Source organism: Cucurbita maxima, unplaced genomic scaffold (genome assembly GCF_002738345.1).
Source record: "Cucurbita maxima cultivar Rimu unplaced genomic scaffold, Cmax_1.0 Cma_Scf00023, whole genome shotgun sequence".
Taxonomy (NCBI): Eukaryota; Viridiplantae; Streptophyta; class Magnoliopsida; order Cucurbitales; family Cucurbitaceae; genus Cucurbita; species Cucurbita maxima.
The window spans coordinates 1,599,953-1,619,918 of NW_019272039.1; the positions used below are offsets into that span (position 1 = coordinate 1,599,953).

General features: G+C 37.8%; 4 protein-coding genes across 7 annotated transcripts in view; 2 read left to right on the forward strand and 2 right to left on the reverse strand.

Moving 5' to 3' along the window:
- The window catches only part of LOC111496958, a 7,580-nt gene extending 7,098 nt beyond the window's left edge, over positions 1 to 482 (reverse strand). The window contains exon 1 of one of the 2 annotated variants that reach the window (XM_023147544.1): positions 110 to 482. The gene's annotated coding sequence lies outside the window, so the exon portion shown is untranslated. The remainder of the gene's footprint in view (positions 1 to 109) is intronic. The other variant, XM_023147545.1, reaches the window with a different exon arrangement.
- Positions 483 to 2,636: 2,154 nt separating this feature from the next.
- On the reverse strand, positions 2,637 to 6,116 carry LOC111497253 (uncharacterized protein At3g52155, chloroplastic). Of its 2 annotated transcripts, XM_023147999.1 has the most exons (5): positions 5,574 to 6,116; positions 5,311 to 5,410; positions 4,880 to 5,059; positions 4,085 to 4,202; positions 2,637 to 2,890 (listed from the first exon to the last, which is right to left on the reverse strand). In XM_023147999.1, exons 1-5 carry the CDS (start codon positions 5,800 to 5,802, stop codon positions 2,822 to 2,824), a joined length of 696 nt encoding a protein of 231 aa, XP_023003767.1. In that variant the 5' UTR covers positions 5,803 to 6,116; the 3' UTR covers positions 2,637 to 2,821. The 2 variants fall into 2 exon arrangements, with proteins under 2 accessions (XP_023003767.1, XP_023003768.1); XM_023148000.1 differs by lacking the exon at positions 5,574 to 6,116 and having other exon boundaries at positions 5,311 to 5,465.
- A 918-nt stretch (positions 6,117 to 7,034) lies between these two features.
- Positions 7,035 to 9,367, forward strand: LOC111497262 (thioredoxin reductase 1, mitochondrial-like). Its single transcript, XM_023148017.1, has 2 exons — positions 7,035 to 8,272; positions 9,189 to 9,367. Exons 1-2 carry the CDS (start codon positions 7,222 to 7,224, stop codon positions 9,254 to 9,256), a joined length of 1,119 nt encoding a protein of 372 aa, XP_023003785.1. The 5' UTR covers positions 7,035 to 7,221; the 3' UTR covers positions 9,257 to 9,367.
- A 520-nt stretch (positions 9,368 to 9,887) lies between these two features.
- Positions 9,888 to 19,028, forward strand: LOC111496931 (trafficking protein particle complex subunit 11). Of its 2 annotated transcripts, XM_023147504.1 has the most exons (9): positions 9,888 to 10,394; positions 10,475 to 10,536; positions 10,607 to 10,721; positions 10,835 to 10,958; positions 11,456 to 11,536; positions 13,652 to 13,993; positions 15,096 to 15,262; positions 15,346 to 16,184; positions 16,902 to 19,028. In XM_023147504.1, the coding sequence occupies exons 1-9, from the start codon at positions 10,042 to 10,044 to the stop codon at positions 18,401 to 18,403; spliced, it is 3,585 nt and encodes a 1,194-aa protein (XP_023003272.1). In that variant the 5' UTR covers positions 9,888 to 10,041; the 3' UTR covers positions 18,404 to 19,028. The 2 variants fall into 2 exon arrangements, with proteins under 2 accessions (XP_023003272.1, XP_023003274.1); XM_023147506.1 differs by lacking the exon at positions 9,888 to 10,394 and having other exon boundaries at positions 10,483 to 10,536; positions 10,594 to 10,721.
- Positions 19,029 to 19,966: the final 938 nt, after the last annotated feature.

The window sequence follows — 19,966 nt, forward strand, 5'->3', positions numbered from 1 at the left end:
AAAAAAAAAAAAAAAAAAAAAAAAAAGAAAACACCATAAACAACCCACCACAGCAAAATCAACCAACAACGAAACCCTCAACGAATGAACAAAATCACAAACACATTACTCGGTAGTAAGCATATCCAGATCCAGAATCATCCACAGAAGTCAAGGAGGAGACCAAGAGATACGGCTACAAAAACAGCAGCAAACAAAGGCAACCCAGCTGGTGGCCCCTCGAAGTGATAATTCCTTTGACGAAGCTGTTTCTCGTCCAGAGTTTCACGATCATTGAAAAGTCCCTACGAAGTACATCCCGATATCGAAATTCGCCCGTCTTCTCGAGAATCGTATGGTCTACAGAAGAGGAAAATAGAAAAATTAATGGAAGTTACATCGAGACAATTATCCAGAATCTTTCTGGTGCATTGATGTGCTGTTCCTATGCCGCCATGGGATTTTCCTTCAGCAGTTCGCTTTAACAAAGTGCATATTCTTCTAGATGCAACTAACAATTTAATTTCTAAATGTATAACCATTTATGAATTCCATTTATGAATTTTCATTTATTATAACTTTAAATTTGGTAACAATTTGACCTCTATTATCAAAATTAATGCTAATTTTTTTTTAATAAATCTTAATGGTCATTTTCATGGAATTCATTACTAATTTTAAAGTTATTAAAATTTGAAGACTAAATTATAAAAATAAAAAAATGAATTTAAGTCGTTATAATTTAGGGACCAAAAATAAATTTAACTCCTTATAATTTTTATTTAATGTTTAAATGTTAATCTTTTAGCAGTTGTTTTAATCATTATAGTTAATTGTGTTTATAAATTATTTGGTAAAAAGGTAACGTTCTTATGTTGTTTGATTAATTCATCATTAAACGTGGACAAGTGCCAAGTGGTAGGTTGTCGAATAAATATTATTTAATTTTTTTTTTTTTTTTTTTTGTTATATAGATTAAAATTTAATGACGAGGACTTGAATAATATTTTTATTTGCAGTTTAAATATATAGTTAAAAGAATTAAGACATAATTAATAGTTCCGTAGGTCATGAAGCTATTTATAGTTTAGTATATAGATAGTAAAGCTGATAGTCCCATACTGTACATTCTTAAAGTCATCCATACAAATTCTATAGTCAATATTCTTCTTGCATTTTCTCTATCTTGTTTTTTTGTGTTCATCTAGATTGAGTGTGTTCATTTTTATGTGATCCTAACATTATTCTCATAAATGTTCTCCCAAGTAGTTTTTAATACTGGGTACTTGTATAAAGTACTCCACGTTTTTTAATATTCACTAATATAAACTTCACAAGTGTGTGAACCCGAACATATCTCAAATATTCTTGTAGAACAATCATTTGACTCTATTATACTTAATTGTAAAGAAACCCCACAACGAAAATGGTTTCTGTGAATGTTTGATTAATCCACCACACCACCTAAATGGTGTGAAAGTTATCTTATTTATAATCAAATGAATTACAAGGATATGGAAATAGTAATAAATGGAAATAACAATAAATGGAAAGATACCTATAATAATAAGGCAAATATTTATTTGCCTTATAATAAAATATCAAATATAGTATATATATGGTAAACTATAATTTATTACTAAATATCCTTAACACCCCACCGCAAGCTAAGCGTCGGATTTAAACGAACGTGAAGCTTGAATCTGAAAAATTCAAAGAGGTTGAGAAACTCTTTTCTTGAAGATGCTAACAACCCGGTTCTTGGCCATCAAAAATTGCAGAGGGATCGCCGCTCAGCGACGATGCTGCCTTGGCTTCGGCGAGAAAATGTCTAACCCATGAAGAGGGATTGTCGCTTAGCGACGATGCTGCCTTGGCTCTGGTGAGAATATTTCTAACCCCAAGAAGTAGAAGGGGAAACGTAGAGCAAGGGACAAAGACAATGTTGAAGCCGGAAGAGTCGCCACATTGGGCGAAGGAGCCAATTTTGGCGAGAAGGGCAGTCGGAAGAGTCGCCTCATCGGACGAAGAAGCCAATTTTGGCAGGAAGGGCGGCGGCAACTTGGTTGGCGAATAGGCCAGTGCGGCACCCAGATTCCGAAGGTATATCTCTGCAAAAGGTTGATAGGTTTAGGTTAGGGTTTATGTGAAGGATGAAGGTTGATTGGGAAGAAAATGAGAGAGACTATAGTGGCCAAGGGGAAAACCGATTTGGTTGGAAAAGGTGAGGTTGTATGTACAGAGTATGACGAAAGGTGATTTGGAGGTCAATAGGGTGGAGCCGAAGAGTAATCAATCGGCTCCGACTACGGCAGCCATGAAGACTGCCCCTGCGGGGTCAAAACCAGCAGGGGTGGTGGAGAAGAAGATTAGAGGATTCAAAAGCCATTGAAAAGAAAGAATGAGGGTTGTTAAACCGAAAGGGCTCTGATACCATGTGAATGTTTGATTAATCCACCACACCACCTAAATGGTGTGAAAGTTATCTTATTTATAATCAAATGAATTACAAGGATATGGAAATAGTAATAAATGGAAATAACAATAAATGGAAAGATACCTATAATAATAAGGCAAATATTTATTTGCCTTATAATAAAATATCAAATATAGTATATATATGGTAAACTATAATTTATTACTAAATATCCTTAACAGTTTCTAATTCCGAGTCTCCAATGGGAAAAAGGGTTCAGTGAAAGCATGCACAAGGCCAACAAGTCGAATTCGAAGTGTTTTTAACCACCCTGGAGAAAGATTATATAGATGTATGAGCATTCATAGGGTGAATTTGGGTACAGCAGAGTGGTTGCTAAACTATTCTAGAAAACTTAAAAATGTTCTATGATCTAATATTTGGTTGTACTATGCCGTGAAGCTTCCACCCACCTAGTCCCGCCAAAGCAAATGCCTGAATAGATTACAAGGGGTAAGGATCAGTAGGAGCAAGAGTTATTCAAAAGCTACTTTGCATTATAGTGAAAGCATGCATATACTAACAACAATATGACCATATTTTGTACCACAGAATAGTATAAACCATGCGATCCCGACTCTTGATCCGAAAAGAAAAGAGAAAATGTGAGTATCATAAACCTTGAAGAACAGGCTCAACATTTATAACCAGTCTCCAGAACATTGTGATCCTTATGCAAGAGCTATCTAAAGCTCCTGCAGCAATTAGTGATCACATCCTTTCACCATGACACTTGTTAACTCCATGACAATCGCCCAGTTCAACTGGATGTTATGCTCTATTCTAATAGAGCACTATGTCACAAACCGTTAGAATCATATCATGTAAAGAAATTCTCCTAAGAAGGAAGGAAGACAGGGTTCTTATCTCACCTATAAAGACTCTTTCGCATTGCTTATAATAGAATGTGCATCTTTGGCTAAATGGTTAATTAATCTTTAATAGCCAAAAGGCCTAGAAAGGATGGACCGAACACCGCAAACCAGTCGTTATTGGAGTAAATGATCCGGGAGTCTTTTGAATCAATCTTTTCAAAGAAAGAGAGTGCCAAGAAATAAAACATACCCCTCACTTTTGAAAGGTTTGGATGCTCAATATCCAAACCATCCTACCATACATTGACTAATGGTGGTAGGACAATGGACTTGAAAATTGACCTCCATTTTAAAACCCCGACCCTCCATGTTGGGCGGGAGCTGCTTAACCTCCAGCATTTGAAGAAATATGTCTCAGATTATATCAGTTTAGTTTGATCCTAAAGAAAATAAGTTCTGAAATCGAGAATATAGTAGCATAGAATGGTTATTGTATTAGACGTGGACGTGCATTTTCTGCAACGTTGCATGAACAGCTCTGAAATCCAGCGAAGATTTCGTGGGATCAAATCTACTGAGGAAGTTTATTTTCGGGAAATAGAAATGAAGTATTGGTATCCAAATTGTTTCTAAAATGAAAAGTCAATTTTCCTCTAAGTTTAACTGAGGGCAAATAATGTGAAACCACAACGAACATCACTTATATTCCTACGGTACTGTATGTACATATTCAATCATAATACATGCTTACTCAGCCATCCATAAAATTCAAAAGTTAAATCAATCACATCAATCAGAAGGATTAAGGCCTGACCTCCTCCCATGATTTTCCCGAAGCCTCAAGCAAAGCAGCATTGCATGTCTTCAGTTTTATGGAGGAGCCACTAAACATCGAGGCTGCCTCTTCCCAGCCTTTATTATGTCCCATACACCTGCATAAAAATAACTATTTCACAAATCTTTGCAAGAAACCGTGATGCAAATATTTGTCCATTTAAAACGAGAAACATCATGTGGGAAGGGTCTTATACTTAATTCCATTCATAGAATGAGAAAATATGGCTGAAATTGAGTTCACTCAATCGATAAAGTTATTATGCCTTCATAATAGATCTGACTCCAAAATGGAACGAGTTCTGACATGAGAGGAGATTAAAACATGTGCCAGACGTTGGGCCCCCAAAGAGGTGGATTGTGAGAACCCACGTCGGTTAGAGAGGGAAACGAAACATTTCTTATAAAGGTGTGGAAACCACTCCCTAATAGACGTATTTTAAAACCGTGAGGCTCACAGAGATAGGTAACGGGCCAAAGCTTGAGTTGTTATAGTTTATACAAGAACAACAAATACATGAATGAAGTATATAGGAAACATGCTGCGCAAGTGCCGTGGGGGAGCAACATTTTTCACCTCGGTGACACTGATATGACCTTACCAATTAGAAAGGTATCCACTGGTAACTAATAAACAACAATGATCTCAAAACTAAAGACGTTATAGACAACAATCCAATGCGTCCTTTGTACTTGTTTTATTTCTTGTGGAACTGTTTAACCCAACCAAGAAATGCATGTGTACCTTTTCATAAATAGAGGCAATAAGACTTACATGACAGTAATTATGTCATTCCTCGAATAATTACTGATAGCCTGCTGAAGGTGCTCCGCAGTTTGACCATCCATGGCTGCAATGGAATAAAAACTGGGAATGAAATGAACCTTTGCTTCCGAAAAACCAACAACTTGCTCCTGCATTATCTGAAGTGTTTCTCTGGTCCGCTTGGCATCACTGCTCCAGTAAATGCAAGTCGAAACCCAAACGCTAGACAGTTAGATTCTCTAATTTTTGTCCTGAATACCCTACTTTAATACAAAGAATTGAAGAGAAGTGATTAATGGAAACAGGAAAAACCTAACGAATTAAGTATTCAGACCTATAAACATGTACTGCAAGGAATTCTAAGTTCTAACAGGATCAATCGAATGACGGGGAGAAAAAGACATCGGGAAAGCGTATAATCAGTTGAAGAAAAACCTAACCTGGATAAAATAAGTTCAGGGATCCAGTTCAATTCTTGGAGTTTCTGAGCAATTTTAATAGCGTCAACTTTTCCATCTTTACTCAAGGGGCGATCGTGATCTAGTGAACAATGATAAAAGAGAACAAAAGAAATTGACATTTGATCTTAACAGAACCATAATAGAATACGATGAAATATCACAATGAAAGAGCATCAGAGAAAATTATTGTTAATCATCGCTATGTAGACAGTCAAATAATCTGACAGATTTGAGAATGTCACCTCGCATTGAAAGTTTTTGCCGCGAACTCCTGGCATGGCGAAGCAGAATAAGGCGACGAGCAACAGATTCCGATTGAGAGGTAGCTTCCTCAGTCGCCACTTGGCTCTCCGCCGTCTGAATAACCGTAGATGGCCATTGAATAGCGTTTCTCCCCCTCGCGAAGGAGCTTGCATGTTGAATTTTAAGGAACTGTGGGTGAATGTGATTACAACAAAATGAAGCATTCATTGTACAGAATCTCCCAATCGCTTCTGGAATGTGTTCGATTCGACCAGAGAGGCGACAGAGCCGAGTGAGCTCGGAGAAGCTACGGCGAGGTTAAATTTTGAAACAGTACTGATAATCGGTGGTTGATTCTTCCTAATCGAATACCAGCTGCATCGTAGTTGATTTGGTTCGCTCACTGGGATGTATCGCCATGCTTAAATTGTCAATAAACTGAATCAATCTCTGGAAACAACTCGAGAGTTCCTCGCTCGAATCTATAGAACGAGAATGGTAAGGGAGCTTAACGAATAGACGAGTAGATAAGGCTTTGGAACTCCCAAATCATTTTTTGTCGGACACTAATAATAATTACAAATAAAAAAAAATACAAATAAAAATAAAAACTTCACTTTGTCCATTCAAAATAATAATAGTAACCCAATTATTTATTAATTCTTAATTAAACCCTTAATTTATCACTGTCTTGGTGGCATTGTCGTTGAAGGAAGAAAGGAAACATCTTTTAACATTTTCGCACACCACACACCACACCCGCAAGTCTACTTGTAGTAGATATTGTCAGTTTTTCTTTTTTTGGGCTTTCTCATTTTGACTACCATTTGCAACAGCTCAAGTCCACCGCTAGTGGATATTGTATTCTTTGTATTTTTCCTTCTAAATAACTATCTGTAAAATTCGCTAGCAATATTTTTCTCTTTAGGTTTTCACTTTTTGACTCCCACTTCCTCTCAAGATTTTAAAACACCGTGACACATAGAAGTTTTCACATCTTTATATAAAGAAAACTTGATTTCTCTCTCCCATAAAAATAGAATTATAAATAATGTTTTGTTCCCTTCTATAACTAATATGAGATCTCACAATTGATTACTCAAAGTTGCAACCCATTCAGCTACATTGGCTACAACCTTCTCATTCCCCTCTCCAACCAATATGAGTTCTCACATACTGATTGAGTACTCAAAGTTGCAACCCATTCATCCATATTGGCCACTACAACGGTAGGGTCGTAGCATCTTTGATGTAATTCTTGGCTGTCTTTTGTCATGAAGAAGAGCTGAAAAAGCTTGTATAGTCTGTTTAGAGCTCCTATGGATGCAGTAAAAATGTTTTAACCTTAATCCATAGCAGGTTGGAGGTTAACAAGCTAAGAAAGGAAGCTCCTTTTTATATTCTTGCCTTCCTCTCTCCCTCTAAAAATGTCATTTATGTAATCTTAAATATTATGATTAAGATTAAGAGGGTTAATTTTTATAAGCCACTGGTTCGATGTAGAGTTGTGGTTCATAGAGGTAGGTTTCAATTTTCCGCCTTATAAGGCTGCGATGTGCTTCAGACAAGAGAGCTCCGCCGGGGAAGCGAATAAACTCTTATGCGAATGATAGGTTGAAAAGAGTGGAGAAGAAGAAGAAGAGCATAATGACATTTGGGTTTCTCAGAAGAGCCCGAAATTTAATCGGCGTAGCCTCCACCACCGTTGCGGCGGCGTTTCTTTCTTCTAGTCCTGCGAGTTCCGGTTCCAAAATCGTCGCCATGGACGATCTCCATCTTCAGAATCTCAGGACCAAGCTTTGCATCATCGGTAGTGGCCCGGCTGCTCACACCGCCGCCATATACGCCGCCCGGGCGGAGCTCAAGCCGATTCTCTTTGAAGGATGGATGGCCAACGACATTGCGCCGGGCGGCCAGCTCACAACCACCACCGAAGTGGAGAATTTCCCCGGCTTCTCAAATGGAGTACTCGGAATGGATCTCATGGACCGATGTCGGAATCAATCTCTCCGTTTCGGAACACAGATTTTCACCGAGACGGTTAACAAAGTTGATTTCTCCACGAATCCCTTCAAGATTTTCACCGACTCAAGAGCCGTACTCGCGGACTCTGTAATTGTCGCCACAGGGGCTGTCGCTAAGCGTTTATCGTTCCCAGGCTCCGGCGACGCACCAGGAGGCTTTTGGAATCGCGGCATATCGGCTTGTGCAGTGTGCGATGGCGCCGCCCCGATTTTCAGGGATAAGCCATTGGCAGTGGTCGGAGGTGGGGATTCAGCCATGGAGGAAGCGATTTTCCTCACCAAGTACGGCTGCAAAGTGCACATCATCCATAGACGGGACGCTTTTAGGGCATCAAAAATCATGCAGCAGCGGGCACTCAGCAACCCTAAGATCGACGTGCTTTGGAATTCTGTGGTGGTTGAGGCCTATAGCGACGGAGACAGAGGGGTTTTAGGAGGTTTGAAAATTAAAAACATTGTTAGTGGAGAGTTGTCCGATTTGAAGGTTTCTGGGTTGTTCTTCGCAATTGGGCATGAACCGGCAACCAAGTTCTTGGATGGGCAGCTTCAACTTGATTCTGATGGCTACGTCGTGACGCAGCCGGGGACAACTCGAACCAGTGTTCATGGAGTTTTTGCAGCCGGAGACGTTCAGGACAAGAGATATAGACAGGCCATTACTGCTGCTGGAACTGGTTAGTGCTTTTAACTTCCTTGTTATTTCCCCATGCATTTGATATTCAAAACTTTTCAAATCAAGTTTGGTGTTATACTGACTTGGAATTAGAGGGAAATAGCTCAAACCATGAATTTTGCCAGATTTGTTGCACTCCAACGTAGAAACAAGAACGAAGTTACTCGTATAAACATGATTGTAACGACCCGTCTAGCTATTACTTGAACGAAATTTCTTAGGAGTGTAACAGCTCAAACACAAGATATGGTCCTCTTTTGGCTTAGCTTCTCTCAATGTTTTAAAATGTGTCTGCCTAGGGAGAGATTTTCACACTCTTATGTTTTTTCATTCTCTTCTCCGATATAGGATCTCATAATCTACCCCATTTGAGAGGACAATATCCGCTAGTAGTGGACTTGGATTATTACAAATGTTATTAGAGATAGACACTAGACAGTGTACAAGCGAAGACGCTATACCCTCAAGCGGGTGGATTGTGAGATCTCACATCGGTTGGGGAGAGGAACGAAGTATTTCTTATAAGGGTGTGGAAACCTCTCCTTAGTATATGAGGGAAGGAAGTCCGAAAGGGAAAACCGACAAAATGTCTGTTATCAGTGGGGTTAGGCTTAGCCAAGTTTCTACGGGAAGTTCAGCATGTTTAGACTTGATTACCATGTACTAGTTTATCGATATGACAATTGTTTTATGTATAAACACACCGTGGATGCGATGGTTCATCTTGTTTTTGGACAGTATTTCATCAGGGTTCTTGCTTTCTGTGTTTAATGACATTGATTCGGTCTGTTATCCTTCAATTCAAATCGAACCAAACGTGTTTAATTTAGTGTTTTCTGGGTAAATCTGTTCTTGTTGTGAGTAGAAGTAATGTGTATTGTTCTCATACTGTGGCTGATTCTGTTAAAATAATGCAGGATGCATGGCTGCTTTGGATGCAGAACATTACCTGCAAGAAATTACTTCTGAAAACAGTAAACTGTAAATTTTGATTACTTTCTCAGTAATTCAAAACCTAAACCCCATCAATACTCCTCTCATCCATGATGAACATGTTTATTACTTCCAATAATGTTTTATTTTTTTAGATTTTTTTTTAAGGGTAAGAATATTATTGAAATTTTTTTTGAGACAAAATATAAAGTTTAATGGTATTTATTAATTTAGCTGATATTATTTATATTAAAAATAATTCTCTATGAAAAAATCTTAAAAATAAAAAATAAAAAATAAACCTCACAATTAGTCAAAGTATTTCAGTTTTATTTATTTATTTAAATTTTATAATTATAATAATTAATTTTTTAGAAGAAACAATTGTATCAAATACTTGATCGTTTAAGATTTGTAATTTGATTTGTTAATTTTAAAATAGCTTTGATATGATATTAATTACCCTCTTAAAAGACAACGTTTATATGGTTAAAAAAATAAAATATTATTTCATAATTATTGAAATTAAATAATAAAAATAAACTACTCAATAAAAGGTATTTTTGACAAAATTCGTGAGAACAAATAAAATATTTAGAACCTAAAAAATGAATTTGCACCTAATTAATTAATTCATTTTTTGAGTTCAATTATAATTTACAATTTAGAATTTACATCTGACCGTCGCCAATTTCACCCTTCAGTCGTGAGTTCTTGTTGATTCCATCACAATCCTGCAACACTGCAGATCCGCCATTCTCCTCTTTGATTCTTCTCCCTACAACGACTGTCGAAGGAATCCATTGAAGAAGAAGAAGAAGAAGAAGAAGAAGAAGAATGCAGAATTACCCAGAAGAGCTTCGAACGCCGCCTGTGAGGCTAATATCGCTCGTCGGATGCCCCGACCTTCATCCCACCATCTCCAACCACCTCCTTTCCGAGCAGCCTCCGATCCATACCCTTGCATTCCCAGACCTCTCCAATATCTCCTTTCTCCTCCCTCTTCCTTCCTCCAAGGAATCCTCTGAACCTTCTCTTTCCACTCCTCCTCCCGGTATTCTCAAGAGGGATTGGCTTCTTAAGCGTCGGACCAAGGTTCCTGCTGTTGTTGCTGCTCTTTTCCCTTCTCTTCATGTTTCTGGCGATCCTGCCCAGTGGCTTCAGCTCTGCTCCGATCTCGATCACCTCAAGTACTTCCTTTTTACTTTGCACTGTTCTTTGTTAATTGAACTAGCAATGTAATCTGAAATCAATTTGATTCGATTTCCAGAGCTGTGACTCGTTCGAGGAACATCAAGTTAGTTGTCATTATTGTCCATTCTGATTCCAGAGGTAAACACATTGTCCACGGCTGATTGTTCATTTTTTGTAATTATATATACATTTAAGGTTTTCAATGCAGATGATATCAACGAGGATCGAATGATTGCTCTGCGCAAACGTGCTGAAGTGGACACGAAATATGTCATCTTTGTTAAGCCTAATGATGCTTCGGATTTATCGCAATCCCTTCACAGGCATTTCCCTTTTCTTGCATTTCCTCCATGTTTTTGCAACGCACGTGCACTTGTTTGTTACCAACTTGAAAAGCCGCAACTTCGTGAATATTACTTGTAACGCCCTTGCGCAGGCTACGGAACTCATTCTCAGAGCTAGCAAATGTATACTATAAAGATGAAGGAAGGAAGTTGAAAACACGAATTGAAAAGAGGACCTCCAGTTACACTGAGTTGAATATTCGGTATTGCTTTAAAGTAAGTTCTCTTCTCTCACAACACAGTAATCAAACTTCTCTGATGATTCATAAGGATATTTTACAATTTACTTCCATTTAACGGATTTTTACCTAAGAACGAAATTTTGACTGGTCCTGATCCATGGTAACGTTATTCAGTCACCTCTGCCAACATTATTGCTTAGACTTATCTGAAGAGGGTCTTGAAGATAAATAATGCACTCTTAACAATTTTTAGAAAGACGTTTTTCAAAGATCTACCCTTTCAGCCTTTATCAAGTTAGTGTGTGAAAAAATAATTACGATAGAAGAGTACAACTCTAGTTAGTAGAATGTATTTTAACATCAGAAAGGTGCATAGCTTGGCAAAAAAATCCCCACAAGTAGGTAACAGTACCACAATTCTTCGTATTACACTATTACACTGTATACAGAAATTCTATGCTTGCATATGTTGTTCTTTGTTCTGGAGTTGTTCGATTGGTCTTGATTCGTCTTTATGCCATCCTGTGCTAGGCTGCCGTTTATGCAGAGTTCCTAAGTGACTGGATTGAAGCTTTACGCTTTTATGAGGATGCCTACAACAAGCTGTGGGAGGTATATTGTTGTTTACAATGTTAACTTTCATTTTCTTTTGCGTGTGCCAGTTGAGTGATGCTTTATTTTGGGATTTTGGGTTGTTTATTGTCATATGTTTGCCTTTTTGTTTTTATAAATCTTAGTAAAGTGGTAGATTGAGATAAAGTCAAATACCTTATTCATGTTGTGCTTTGCTGCAATAGAATCCAACTACAATCAGCGATATTGAAAACCTATGGTAGCACCTATAGATGAAAAAAGAGGATAGAGGGTTAATGATAAGGATTGTGGTGTTCCAAATGTTCCAACTGGACTTCTTACACGATCCAAGGCCAAGATTCAACAAGCATTCATTCTTCATTCACAAAATTTGATAGGCTTGATTCAACCTCTATTTTATGTGTTACAAGCTGACTCAAGTGAGGAAGGACGACCTTTTGGAGATTTGGAAGTCAACATTTGCAAGGTTGAAGTGGAACATGGGTGTGAGATCCCACATCGTTTGGGGAGGAGAACGAAGCATTCCTTATAAGGATGTGGAAACCTCTCCCTTATAAGGACGTGGAAACCTCTACCTTATAAGGAGGGAGAGACATGTATCTTTGCCAATCACAGTTGGAGAGGGGAATGAAAATACATGTCCCTCCTCGTACTCACATTTCTTGTAGTGGACATTTGAACATGGATCTTTGCCAATCACAGTTGGAGAGGGGAATGAAGATACATGTCCCTCCTCATACTCACATTTCTTACGGTGGACATTTGAAAGGTAGTGGGAAGGTATGTCAATTATGGTCCTAACTTCTTTTAGTGGACATTTGAAGGGTTGGAGGTTTCTTGTGTGGAGAAGCTATAAATATCAGACTTTGGATGTATGGAATTGAGCTCTCAAGTTGATACTTTTACTGTTAGAAATTTAAGCATCATCTTTGTCATTTCTAAGATTTCAAGTAATTCCTGTGGTAGATTGCATTTGAGCCATTCAATCAAACCTTAATTAAGTTCGATTGTGGAGTAACTCTATTTCTTCTTTCTTTGGACATATGTCGTCTTGATGTCTCATCTTTTGCTTCTAGGTGATGTTCATGTGAGTATGAGGAGGGACATGTATCTTTGGACCACCAATCCTTAAGCATACTTTTTCATCTAATTCTTTTTTTCACTTATTATGTGTCCCTTCGCCCTCCTTCCTTGGAGCCTTTGCTTTCTCTTTTATTTTATTTTTTTCCTTGGTTCGCAATGATGCGCGTCGTGTAGGTGAGCATTGGAGGATTTTGGCCACATTTTGTGAGGCTGTCAGTTTCCTCAAGTCATTTGAGATTGTTGTTGGGCCTCTTTTAGGGTATGCTTGGCTCTAATAGAGTTTGTTGTTCTATGATGACTCTTCAGACCCCCCCCCCCCCCCCCCCCCCCCCCCCCCCCCCCCCCCCCCCCCCCCCCCCCCCCCCCCCCCCCCCCCCCCCCCCCCCCCCCCCCCCCCCCCCTTTCTGAGATAAGAGGCTGAGTCCTTTGGCAGGCGTGTATATTTATTTTTTAATGGGGTTTCTAGCTTAAGAGGAACAATGAGATTTTTAGGGGTAGAGAGATCTGCCAACGAGGTTTGGGATATTGTTAGATTTAATACCTCTTTATGGGCATCGATTTCTATGGTTTTTTATAACCATCAGTTAGGTCTTATCCTTTTGGATTGGAGTGAGCTTCTTAGTTAGTGGAATCTGTACTCCTCTTGTTGGGCTGATTTTTTTCTACGTCCTTGCAAAATATTTCATGTTGCACTATAAATGTGCTTTTTCATTCCCAAAAAAAAAAGAAAAAAAACTGTGGAAATGTATCTTGACTAAGATCACAAGACTATTTTTTAATTGACAACAATTGTTTTTGGAAAATTCATGGGACGTTAAGATTATAGTAGATTACACCTCAACAATTGGTTTATGATATGTCAATCCATAATGGTTACATTTAGTAGGGTCTTGTCAAAAGAATAACAAAATTAATATTTATTTGGATGCAACCCAAACTTATTTTAAAGTTTCTCGTTGTAGTGGGCATATGTGTCTATATCTTGAGAGAGGTATGGAGAGGCAGTCATGGTCTATTTTCACCATTAAATATTTCTTACTCTATGTGCAGATTTCAGGGTTACCAACAAAGTCACTATCAATTCAGCGGTTGGTTGAGATTAAAACAGTTGCAGAGCATTTGCATTTTAAGATATCAACCTTGTTATTGCATAGTGGAAAGGTCGTTGAAGCAGTGACATGGTTCCGCCAACATATTACCTTGTACAGTAGGCTAATTGGAGAGCCAGATACTGAATTTCTTCACTGGGAATGGATGAGTAGACAATTTATGGTATTTGCCGAGTTGCTAGAGACAAGCTCAACAACTAGTCTTAGCATCCCAGCACTGGGTCTAGGCACTGGAAACAAGCCTTTAACTGAATGGGAGTTTCATTCAGCTTATTACTATCAGGCATGAACCTTCCTTCTTATTTACTTCCAGTAAACTTCATTGGGAATGGAATGATTGGATCCTTTTTTCCTGCCTACTTGAATAATTATATTCTTTTCTATTCTGAAAAGTACTTATTCAATAATTTTACTACAGTAAACATTATGCCCGAAAAATCACTACTTGTACTTGCTTGAAAGTAGACATGCCGACTATATCTATCAGCCTTAAATTAGAATTGAGAGAAAACAAGTCAGTCCTGCGATTATTAGAGTTACATTAGAAAAGTACCATAGTTCTTGTCAAAAAAGAAGAAACACGTTCTTAACTCAACAATATAGCTTTAGAAGAAAAGGGACAGTTGCAATATGATTGATATGGGGGTTTTATTAGATTTGCTGTTATTGAGACTTCCATTTTGATACATCTCATAAAAAATAAATCTTTTGGGAGAAAAAAAAAAAAAATCACAAAGGGAGAGAAATTTGTGAAACTTCGTATCTATTAGTTATGTTTCTTTTTGTTCGGAGTGGTGTTAGGGGGACTTCCATTTAAAATGATGAAAGATCGAAAATCTGCTCAAAGACGCATGTAGAAGGGGAGGAGAATACAGGAAAACCTCACACCAATTATTGTTGATCAACTATCAAGTGTAGTTACAAAGATCCCTAATAAAATAAAAAATGGAAGAAAAGCATAGAAGTGAATAATTCTCCACACCTCTTGCCTCTACATAACTCTATACAAAATACATGTCATCTGTACATTTGTTCATGTGAACCGAGTGATATATGATCTTTTCTGGAAAACTGTTGGCACTTTAACTTAGTTATGCTATTAGAACATTGGTTCTTTTGATATATAATATTCAATGTTCTTTCATTAATCGTATACCTACCAGAATTCTTGGTAGCCTAAAGCATTCAAGGTACTGTTCCTTCATTGCTTTGAGAATACGTTTCTTGACAACTTGTTTAGTTGAGCTTTGGTCATTACCAACATATATCTGATCTTTTCTTGTTTTTTTTATAACATTCAATCTAAGTAAGCTATAAATATTTTCTTGAACTTAATGAAGTTGGGAAGATAATGTATTTGATCCAGAAACTCACCCTTGAAACAGTTAGCCGCTAACTATCTGAAGGAGAAGAGATCATCTTTTGAACTGATATCATCAATGTACATAAATGCTGATGAATTGGAAAAAACTACCGAGTCTTTGGTACCGTCAGTATATGTGGGGCAGTATTGTAGGTTACTTGAACAAGTTGATGTAACGCTCATGCAAATGTAAGTGTTGAATAAGTAAATTCATAATTCCTCTTTCATATATGCTTTTTATATCTAAACTTCGACTTGTCTCATACATGCAGTGTTACAGATAAAGAGTTTCTGAATAATACCATTGCTGGAGAAAAGAAGCATCAAGAACCATTTCATATGATTACTCTACTCAAGAAAGCTTATGAGTCGTATAGCCATGCCAAAGCTCAGAGAATGAGCTCTTTTTGTGCATGCCAGATTGCTAAAGAGTATTATGCAATGGACAATTTAGAAGAGGCAAAAAGACATTTTGATAACGTTGCAAGTTTATATAGGAGGGAGGGATGGATTACTTTGTTATGGGAAGTCCTCAGTTACCTGCGAGATTTGTCTAGGAAACATGGTATTGTGAAAGATTACTTGGAGTACTCTCTTGAAATGGCTGCACTTCCCATATCATTTGATGTTCATATGCTGTCTCTCAGATCCAAAGATTGCTGCCCAGTGAACCCTGCAACTCTAGACAATAGGGAAAAAATCCACAACGAAGTATTTAATCTAGTTCATGAAGAATCAGTGTTGGCCTCAGTTGAACATGGCAAAGAACTCAAAGTAACGGGAGACAATCCTGTACATCTTGAAATTGATCTAGTGAGCCCTCTTAGATTGGTGCTTCTTGCTTCAGTTGCTTTTCATGAACAAGTAATCAAGCCTGGGGTGCCTACTCTGATTACCGTGTCACTTCTATCCCACTTGCCTCTTACCATTGAACTTGATCAATTAGAAGTTCACTTTAATCAGTCGGAGTGTAACTTTATCGTAGTAAATGCTGAAAGACTTCCTTCAGCTGCGATGGCCAGTGATAAACATGGTCACAGAGTTGAGCAAGCTCCTTCTCTTGCACTTTCCTCAAATAAATGGCTACGGATGACATATCAAATTAAATCTGGTAATTTTGTTTTTTCTCATGCGTTCTTGGAATTTTGGTATATATAAACTTTTTTTAGTAAACAAAGATTGAAGAGGTTAAGATATTAAAAAAATGGAGATGAGATATTTGGTATTAGGGGTGTTTATTTTAACAGGTAACCCGATCGGCCCAACCCAACCCTTGTATACCCCTATCTGATATCCCCACAAAACCAAGGGGAGCTTTGATTTTATATCAGGTTCATAATGGTTCTGAAGGGTGTTCACGAATTTCATTTTCTTTTGTTCATAACTTTTCCAAAATACTGCTTATAATCGGATGTGGGTAGAATCTTGGGTGTATATCTGATCAATATTTTTTTTATCCTGGCATAATTGGAGATGTGATACTGTTCTCATTTTCTCATCTGACTATATTCTGAATATTCGAACCATTTCAGTTTTTTTCCCTGTGCGTGCCAAGAGTGAGTTTCTGTTATCCTAGGTGTATGTTTTTGTTAGTAGATTGCTGCTTTTGATAATATATATCTAGAGAGAGTGAGAGATACGTATACTGATATTCATAGGTATATATGCAGGTAGCTAGCTAGCTACACATGTATATGTACATATGGTATTATGATTATAAGAATTTGAGGTTTATGCTAATGTTTTTTTTGAGGTATTATGTATATGTACATATGGTATTATGATTATAAGAATTTGAGGTTTATGCTAATGTTTTTTTTTTATTCAGATCAAAGTGGTAAACTGGAATGCACATCAGTTATTGCAAAGATACGGCCAAACTTTACGATCTGTTGCCGAGCTGAAAGCCCTGCTTCGATGGATGATTTACCTGTTTGGAAGTTCGAAAATCACCTGGAGACACTCCCAACAAAGGATCCCGCTCTAGCCTTTTCTGGCCTGAAGACAATCCAGGTTGAAGAGCTTGACCCAGAAGTGGATCTAATTTTAAGCGCTTCTACCCCTGCATTAGTTGGAGAGACTTTCATAGTACCTGTAACCGTGGTCTCCAAGGGTCCTGATATTCACTCTGGCGAGTTAAAGATCAACCTGGTTGATGTGCGAGGAGGTGGTTTGTTTAGCCCAAGAGAAACAGAATCCTTTTCTAGTAGCCATCATGTTGAGCTTCTTGGCATTTCTGGTATGGAGGATAATGCAGACTCACATTTGATTTCTGATGAAGCAATGAAGATTAAGCAGTCCTTCGGACTGATTTCTGTTCCATTTCTAAAACGTGGAGAGCCCTGGTCCTGCAAACTGCAAATTAAGTGGCACCGGGCTAAACCCATTATGCTTTATGTGTCCCTGGGTTACTCTCCACTTAGCGATGATCCAAATGCTCAAAAAATCAATGTTCACAGGAGCTTGCAGATTGATGGAAAGCCTGCTGTCACAATTGGTCATCACATTTTGCTGCCTTTCCGGCGGGATGCGTTGTTGCTTTCAAGGACTAAAGCAATCCCTCAGTCTGATCAGTCATTATCTCTGCCTCTAAACGAAACTTGCATACTGGTGATCAGTGCCCAGAATTGCACTGAGGTCCCATTGCAACTATTATCCATGTCAATTGAAGCAGATAATGACGGGATCGAAGAAAAGTCGTGTTCTATAAAAAATGCTAGTAGTAACCTTGTAGACCCAGCTCTTCTCACGCCTGGAGAAGAATTTAAGAAGGTTTTCACTGTTACTTCCGAGATAAATTCATCAAAGCAGATTAGGTTAGGAAATGTGTTACTTAGATGGAAAAGATACTCAAAGACTGAAGACCAATATGATTCTAATGTTGGTTCAGTCTTGACAACGCAGAGTCTTCCTGATGTCGATATAGAGTTCTCGCCTTTAATTGTGTGCATGGAGAGTCCTCCTTATGCCATCCTCGGAGATCCATTCACATACTTTATAAAGATTAAGAACCAATCAAAGCTATTACAGGAAGTCAAGTTTTCTCTAGCAGATGTACAGAGCTTTGTGATATCTGGTTCTCATGATGACACAATTTCAATACTCCCTGTATCCGAGCACGTCCTTGGCTACAAGCTGGTTCCTTTGGCCTCAGGTATGCTGCAGTTACCCAGATTTACTTTAACCTCAGCAAGATATTCTGCTAGCTTTCAGCCTTCAATGGCGGAATCTACTGTTTTTGTGTTTCCATCAAAGCCCCCCTGCGAGTTGGCTGACAAGGGAGACGCAGGACCAGAGTCTAGTGGTCCAATATCTACCAGCCTTTCTTGAAGGAAGTGACTTGTGGACTGACGTGGGGATGTTTTTAGTATTCCAACTTCTGATATTTCTGATTGATTAGCTGGACTGATGTGGGGGTGTTTTTAGCATTTCAAGTCCTGATAATCATGTATCTGATTAATTAGACGAAGACAGGGACTGGGATTTTGTCGAGGCCAGCAGTTGGGTACACAACACTTTGTAATAATACCCTAAAAGAGTTTACGTCATGAGGAAATATTTCCCCTTCCAAAACAAAAAACAAAAGGGAAGACCATCATATCATCCCACTTCTTCAGCCTTCACCATGGTAGGCGCTGAACCATCAAATTGATTACTCCATTGACAGGCATCCCGTCGGAATCCGAATCGTGGTACCCAAAAAGATGCCCCGAGGTCTCTTGGATGTGTCAGTCTTATCATGAAGAAGAAGATAAAGAGAGATTGCAGGCATTTCCACACAACTAATCACAACTATTATGAGTTGGAAACTTCGCTCCCCTTTTTGGTACTCTGCCTTTTGAGTTGTTTATAAACATGGTGATACTGATTGATCATAGATTTATTGTATTGATTTTGAAAAGAATCTTCTGTTTATTTCCAATAGAAAATTGTGCTTAGAGATTCGTTTGCAGAATGAGCAGCTACTTTGAGCTGTGAAAGCAGTAATATATTATAGTTTGTGAGAGAAGGAAGAAGGGGAAAGAAGAAATGGAGATGAGAATGTGGGGTTGGGAAGGGAGACAGGCTCCATCAGGGAATTTGGTTAAGGGGCCATTATAAGCCAACCTCCATGGCATGTGAATTTGTGATCTGAAGCTTGTTTTTGTTTGTGCAGTGTGGCTTGAAGCCGAGACAGGGGAGATAACACGGCACGTGAGCCCCTTCTCAGGCCGCCCTCCACAATTAATGTCCATCTCTTTTCTTTCCATTTTTTCTTCATTTCTCAAAACTTTTCTTTATTTCTCACCTTAAATAGTTTTAATAGATTTTTTAAATTTTTAAATTTTGTATTAAAGATATTTAAACTTTAATTTTTTTTTTTTTTAACAAAACTACGAAAATAGAGACAAATTTATGGTGAAAATTATGAATGTTATACCAAATCAATAAACGATAAAAGAACATAGGGCTCATGCTGCATATTAATCTATCGCGATAGTCTTTATTAACTGATAAAAGTCTATCAGTTAATAAAGTCTATCACGGATAGACATAAGCTCTGAATGAAGTCAATAAGTTATAAGACCCTATCATTGATTGACTTCAATTACAGTAATAGGTGACTAAAGTATATCAATTGCATGATTTAGAATCTAACTTGATCACAAAACGATTATCTTCGACCTCAATATGTGACTAAAGTCGATAACTCATAAACTAATAAAAAAATATATGATATTATTCCATTAATGATACGTTTCAATACGTTACTATAGTGTATTAGTGAGAGACGAATATTACGTAAGAATATTAATGTATCATTAAGGTTGATAGAATTATATATACATTAAAGTTTATAAACTTCAATCAATCAAAGAATTATATTTGTAATTCAATTTCGATTTCGAGATG

Excerpts from the sequence above, each read along its gene's own strand:
- LOC111496931 (XM_023147504.1), top strand. The coding sequence starts at position 10,042 with ATGCAGAATTACCCAGAAGAGCTTCGAACGCCGCCTGTGAGGCTAATA. Across the intron at positions 10,395-10,474 it reads TCCGATCTCGATCACCTCAA|AGCTGTGACTCGTTCGAGGA; the intron begins GTACTTCCTTTT and ends TTCGATTTCCAG. Across the intron at positions 10,537-10,606 it reads TGTCCATTCTGATTCCAGAG|ATGATATCAACGAGGATCGA; the intron begins GTAAACACATTG and ends TTTTCAATGCAG.
- LOC111497253 (XM_023147999.1), bottom strand. The coding sequence starts at position 5,802 with ATGAATGCTTCATTTTGTTGTAATCACATTCACCCACAGTTCCTTAAA. Across the intron at positions 5,060-5,310 it reads CCTGAACTTATTTTATCCAG|TGATGCCAAGCGGACCAGAG; the intron begins GTTAGGTTTTTC and ends TTACTGGAGCAG. Across the intron at positions 2,891-4,084 it reads CGGGAAAATCATGGGAGGAG|GCATTTGCTTTGGCGGGACT; the intron begins GTCAGGCCTTAA and ends TAATCTATTCAG.
- LOC111497262 (XM_023148017.1), top strand. The coding sequence starts at position 7,222 with ATGACATTTGGGTTTCTCAGAAGAGCCCGAAATTTAATCGGCGTAGCC. Across the intron at positions 8,273-9,188 it reads CATTACTGCTGCTGGAACTG|GATGCATGGCTGCTTTGGAT; the intron begins GTTAGTGCTTTT and ends AAAATAATGCAG.